Consider the following 6,185-nt stretch of genomic DNA (forward strand, 5'->3'; position numbering starts at 1 on the left):
TTCAGAACACATCTAAATCATCCCAATCAAAACCCCACAAAACAGAACACAAAACTCCACAAAACAAAATAAAAAATCCCACAAAACAAAACAAAAAGCCCCACAAAACCCCATAAAACACAACACAACACCCCACAAATATATAATGAATACAAATCACATATCAACCAAAAATCCCACAAAAATTGAGAAAAATCTACAACAACCAAAAACCCCACAAAACACACTACCACACAAAAACACAGATAAAAAAAAAAAACACAAACTCACAGATCCATTAAACACACAATATGCTAGAAATGGAGAGACAAAATGAGAAGTGGAGAGACAAAATGAAAAGAGAAAAATAAAAATACTTTTTTTCATTTATTACCCTTGTGGAAAAACAGAATAATGATGGACCTGCTGCGATGATGAGCTGCGTCGTGGTGGGGGGGGGGGGGGGGACGTAACCGGGGAGGGGGGTTCTGGGAAATTGATTTCAAATAAAATACAGAGCACCAGTTTAAAGTTTAAAAAAAAAGCCACGTGGGTTGGTGTGTGGAGGTTGTGTGAACAATCGGAGATTGTGTAGTTTTACTCTTTTTTTTCTTTGACCTTTGGAAGCTAAGCCAATGGAGGCCTATTTGATCTTATATTAGGCATTTAAAGGATTGACTAAGCCAATGCTAATGCTCTAAACTCATTTAGGCATTTTGAAAACTATTTAGAATTGATTTGGATTCAGAAATGAGATGAGATGGTTTTAGATTAAAAATGAAAGTTAAAAAAAATATTGTTAGAATATAATTTTTTAATATTATTATTATTTTAGAATTTAAAAAAATTATATTATTTATTATATTTTATATAAAAATTTAAAAAATTTATAATAATAAAATAAGATGAGATGAAATAAGATCAAACACTTTCTAAATCAAAACGAGCCTTAAAATCAATTGCCTCCACGTTCATGCCTTTCCCTCTTTTACGAGGAAATCTCCAAGCCCGGATCATTGCCCATGTAACCCGGCCTGGGCTCCATCACAAAACTTTAACCTTCAAGGCTTCAACCCAACCCACCATTTCCCCTATAACGCACCCCGATCAATCGGCTCTTGTTTCGCTCTTCCTCACTCATCTTCTTCAACTTCAGCTTGTCTTCCCGTCGAAAGCCATTCCGATTGCTGCTTTTGCTAGAGGTACGAGGAGGAGGATACTAAGCTTTCAAGACAAAGAAAAATTCAAAACAACAAAGCCATAGTAGACTCTGAACCGAATCTGCCTTCCAATGGCGCATCCAACGACAAAGACGGTGCGTTTCGACTGTAAGATTCTGAGATTGATTAATCTATAATTTTCCATGCTGATGCCGGTAATGAGTCGTTTTCTCTGATGCAAACACCAAAGACAACAAGCAGAGCAGGCAAATTATGCAAGTAATTTCTATCGTCTTGCTCCTTCTATTCTTCTCATCTTTTGAGCCCTCTTATCAGTTTCTATTCGCTTCCTTAAAAAAAAAAAAAAGAATCTTGTAATCTAAATTTAACATATAATTAACTTTTCTTTTGGTCTATCCAACAACTGAATTTCCTTCGAGCAATTTTCGTGTTTTGAGTTATAAATTAATATAAATATACATTGTTTTTACAGGTACAGTAAGAACCTATGATTTATTAAGATCCTTTTAGTGTACGAGATAATGGCGGAGTGTGGTATATTTGATAAGAGATATAGTTATATACATGACCGTAAATGGGGTTCTGAAACGGCTGACGTTCACCACATCATTGTTCGGAAGAGCCGCGCAAAGGGTTTCCTTGTATACTTTTCGCCCATTCTTCTTTTAGCAAGTGCATTCCACCTTTTCCTCTTCAAGGTATGCTCTTCTTTTTTATCTCCTTGTCTCTAAACTCTTCATTTCATTGTAATTACGTTGCTCCACCATCAGGGTTTCAACTTTCTGTGTATACATGTATATATAATACTGTCATGCTTATGTGTGGTGAGACTGGCTTGTGGGATATATCCTATGTCAGGTAGTAATGGCAAGAGTGGTTGGTTGTTCGGCCCAAAACCTTAGAGTAAAGCTTTTCCTTTTGGCTAAATATAGTTTCTCTGTTCCAGTTTTTTAGCCTCACTAGGTTATTTCCTTAGTGGCTTATTTTCCTAGTACCCATTATTTTATATTTTTTTATCGAATGCATCTGAGATTCAGGAGCATGAGGTATTTGTCATTAATCTTCTTCATATTGTACTTGTCACAAGTTTTTTCTTAAACTGTATCTATACATTTCTATCTCAGCTTTTGCAAGAATGTCTGGGAAATTGTAGTGATTTTAATTTCTGGTGTTTAACATATCTAGTAAATATTTTATTGATGAGTCTGTACAGCATCTGTTCAATTCTAAACTTGTCATTGAAAATCAATTAAACTTTATTTTTCTTTATTAAGCTTGTCAGGATCTAACGTGATGGCCTTAAATATAACAGGATAATATCACAATTACTTTCTGGAACTTTCTTTTGATTTCATTCCTTGTCAAACTCTTACTTCAGAAGCCTGTAGAGAAAGGTGAGAACCGGAGAAATGGCTTTTTTTGGTGCTCTGAAGTTTGTCTTATCTATTATAGAATCATTTTTTTTGGATGAGCAATTCGTTTCTAGAATCACTCTTATTAACTACCTAATTGGTTTAATGTTTGATGACTCAAGAGTCTGTTATAGTTATGCCAGCTTTTGGAGTTCAACTTGAAACTCACCATGGAAGGTAATTTTTATTTTTGATCCATTCAGAGAAAGATATTTGTGTCTTTGGGAGGGAATGTATAAAATGACTCTTTGTTTTTGGATGTCTACCAGTTTAACCATAAATTTTTTTCACAATCTAGTACCTTGATATTACTTATCAAAAAATAAAAAAAAAATCTAGTACCTTGATATCCATTGTTATTACAATTTCATTATTAGAAAATCTCTAAGCCAATGATTGGATGCACAACGTTCATATCATTTTAGACAGTTCATACATGGAGTGCAAAACTAGTTTGATTAGAGTTCGTACCTGCTATACTAAAAGGTTGAAAAGAGTGCATTTTATGCTTCTTATCATGTGTAAGATTCGCAATGCAATTGGATTTAAGATGGAGAATATCTTGTTTTTTTCTCTTTATTTCAATCTTTCACCATTGTGCCTTATGTTCTTTATTTGTAACCCAATTCTTTGACTGTAGTGCATTCTTCAGGGCCTGAAAATGTATTTTTAGTGTTCTAGCTCATCAGAAACATGGCAAACCTTGTTTGGCCCTTGAAGTCAATCTAGCAATAACCAGGCAGTTTATATTATGACATACAGCCCCTGGTTTACCTAAAATAATCTTGTCTTTGACACTGTTATTTTCCATATAGCAGTAAAATCATCCATCGCTTTGTACCCATTGACAAGATATTAAAACCGGTGCTATCAGAATGTGTGACCCCTGTTACTTGTTACTGGAGCCTGTCTTTCATTATACGAGGAGAAGCAGAACTGATGTTAGTTTTTAAGGTAAACGAGTCTTTTTTGTTTCAATATCCTGGAGTTCATTTGTTTGAGGAATAAAGGTGTGATTAATCACCTATTCCAAATATTCCTCCTGAATCTTGATCCATTATCCAGGAAGTATGTCCGCCTGTGAAAATGCTAGTCCCCATCTGGAAGGCCTTATGTGCCGCCACTGGTAGTGAAGGAATCCTTGGCACGCCTACTGCTGATGCCCCATAGTGTTGAGCGATTTTTATCGAGAACAGTGGACTTGAACTAAGAGGCACCGCACCGTGGACAGAGGAATTATATATCCACATTGTGGTTGAGTGATTGCATGCTTTTGAAGATCAATTAATGCGTTAGTACCATACACATATTGAAGGGAAGAAGGTTCACAGGATGAATCAATTCTTGTGAAGATCAAATTTATACCCATTTTCAAAATTTTGACGCATTTATTGGCATTTCCTATTGCTATTCTCTGGGTTTTTACTAACGATATCTTACTCGTTAACCAATCAAAACATAGAAAAGAATAGATAGTCGAGTGCCAAGTTTGGATGAACCACAGGGAGGACAATCTGGCTGACCACTTAAAAGATAAAACACATGCTACTTGAGTCACTAGGGAAGGTATTAGGATGTGCAAATGTCAGCTTGGTTTTCCTGCCATCCCGGTCAAAACGCCAAAGGTTCAACTAATCATGATGGTGAGGAGACAAAACACTTTAGCTGAAGTGCGAGCTAGATTTCTCTGGATGGGTTAGAGTTGTTGTGTGTGAAACTAAACTGAAAAAGCAGTGGTTTTACTCCAATACAACACCTAGGGGGGGGGGGTGAATAGGTGTAGTTCAAAATTTTCAGTCTACTAAACATATTGACACCCATACAACTAATCAAAAATATGCATCACACAAGTAATCAAAGTAGAGATTTGTTCACGGAGTGTAAACTCATTTGAAGAACTTCTTCAAAATATAAAACCACTTCGAGTGTAGGTCATCACCACAAATCCACTATAGAAATATAAGTTCGTTACAACCAATTTAGAAACATTCACAAAACCTTTGTAGTAGCTAAAGCTTGGTTTGCAACTCTATAAATAACCCTTTCTATAGTATTCCACAAGAACCTCTCGATCTCTGCAGCACGGCAGCTCCGGAAACCTTCCAGCCAATGAATACGTCCACTTCAATGGACTCTATAGTGTTTTTATCTTGAGTGTGATTTGGTGGAGGTAAATCTTCCAAGAGATTCAACTTTGAATGAGAGAAAAGTTTCTCTCAAATGCTCTTAAAAAGAGATTGTGTTTTTGCTATGTTTTTCCACACAAAGAACATAAATAACCTGTTCTATTTATAGTCCCAGCAAGACACGGCGCTCAAAATCATGAATTTTAGGTTGTCTTGAATATTGGATCGAGCGAGGTGTCGAGCGAAGGTCGAGCGCACGTTGTCTTCTGAAACCACTCGAGTGAGACGTCGAGCGCACATCGAGCGAACCTCTCTAGATGGGTTCTGCTCGAGCGCCATGTCGAGCGCACCTTGAGCGAACCACTCTGTATGGGTTTTGCTCGAGCGCCATGTCGAGCGCACCTCGAGCGAACCTCTCTGGATGAGTTTTGCTCGAGCGCCACGTCGAGCGCAAATTGAGCGAACCTCTCTGGATGGGTTCTGCTCGAGCGCCATGTCGAGCGCACCTTGAGCAAACCACTTTGTATGAGTTCTGCTCGAGCGCCATGTCGAGCGCACCTTGAGCAAACCACTCTGTATGAGTTCTGCTCGAGCGCCACGTCGAGCACACCTTGAGCGAACCTCTCTGTATGGTTCCGCTCGAGCGCTACAGCGAGCGCACATCGAGCGAACCACTCTGTATGGGTTCCGCTCCAGCGCTGAGTCGAGCACACGTCGAACGAACCTCTCCGGAAGGTCCCGCTCGAGCGCTAGTCGAGCGCCAGTTGAGCCATGTTGAGCACACTTCAATCTTTTTCATATTACACTGCTTCAACACTTGTTACAACTTAATTTTACACAGGTTTTCACAAGAATATGCCAATCAACTAATTTTTCTCTCAACAATCTCTCCCTTTGGCATTTCTGTGACAAAACCTCTAACCTATACATAGGATCTAATCCTGACACACCCCAAACATGATTCCCATGATTTAGACAAAATATTGAATATGTTGAGAAATTTCTGCAAACACATAGCAAACGGTTAAACGAACCACAAAAAATATGCAAGAAATAATCTCATAAGCATAAACAATGTCAGTTGCACAATTTTCATAAAAAACTTTTCATTAAGAAATTAATCAGACATTGAGTTCAATAGACAAACAATAGTAGCATGCAATTAACAACAAAAGCTGCTCTCCCACAAAAACAATGTGATACCATTACTAACAAAACAAAAACTGCCTCTACAGCTTTCTTGCTACTCCCCCTACATCTATACCACTCCTCCTGAATATGTACTACTCCCCCTTTTTGTCACGACAAGCCAAGGGTCTCATGTATTACCATCATTCTGACTGCCACCATCATCATCAAGGCACTCCTCTATATTGTTGAAGCGTTGAGTCACAAGCTGCTGCAGGCTGTTAACTTTAGCATCAAGGTTATCAAACTGTGCATCAAACCGGGCTTCAAGACGAGCAAGGTACTCAACGACTTGCTGA

General features: G+C 38.0%; 1 protein-coding gene across 3 annotated transcripts; it reads left to right on the plus strand.

The window, feature by feature from the left end:
- Positions 1-1,008: 1,008 nt before the first annotated feature.
- On the plus strand, positions 1,009-3,959 carry LOC121263796. 3 transcript variants are annotated; one of them, XM_041166872.1, is made up of 6 exons: positions 1,009-1,418; positions 1,633-1,858; positions 2,473-2,554; positions 2,707-2,749; positions 3,391-3,526; positions 3,638-3,959. In XM_041166872.1, exons 2-6 carry the CDS (start codon positions 1,682-1,684, stop codon positions 3,740-3,742), a joined length of 543 nt encoding a protein of 180 aa, XP_041022806.1. In that variant the 5' UTR covers positions 1,009-1,418; positions 1,633-1,681; the 3' UTR covers positions 3,743-3,959. The 3 variants fall into 3 exon arrangements, with proteins under 3 accessions (XP_041022806.1, XP_041022805.1, XP_041022804.1); XM_041166871.1 differs by having other exon boundaries at positions 1,009-1,414; positions 2,695-2,749; XM_041166870.1 differs by having other exon boundaries at positions 1,011-1,418; positions 2,695-2,749.
- Positions 3,960-6,185: the final 2,226 nt, after the last annotated feature.

Source organism: Juglans microcarpa x Juglans regia, chromosome 4S, assembly GCF_004785595.1.
Source record: "Juglans microcarpa x Juglans regia isolate MS1-56 chromosome 4S, Jm3101_v1.0, whole genome shotgun sequence".
Lineage (NCBI taxonomy): Eukaryota > Viridiplantae > Streptophyta > Magnoliopsida > Fagales > Juglandaceae > Juglans > Juglans microcarpa x Juglans regia.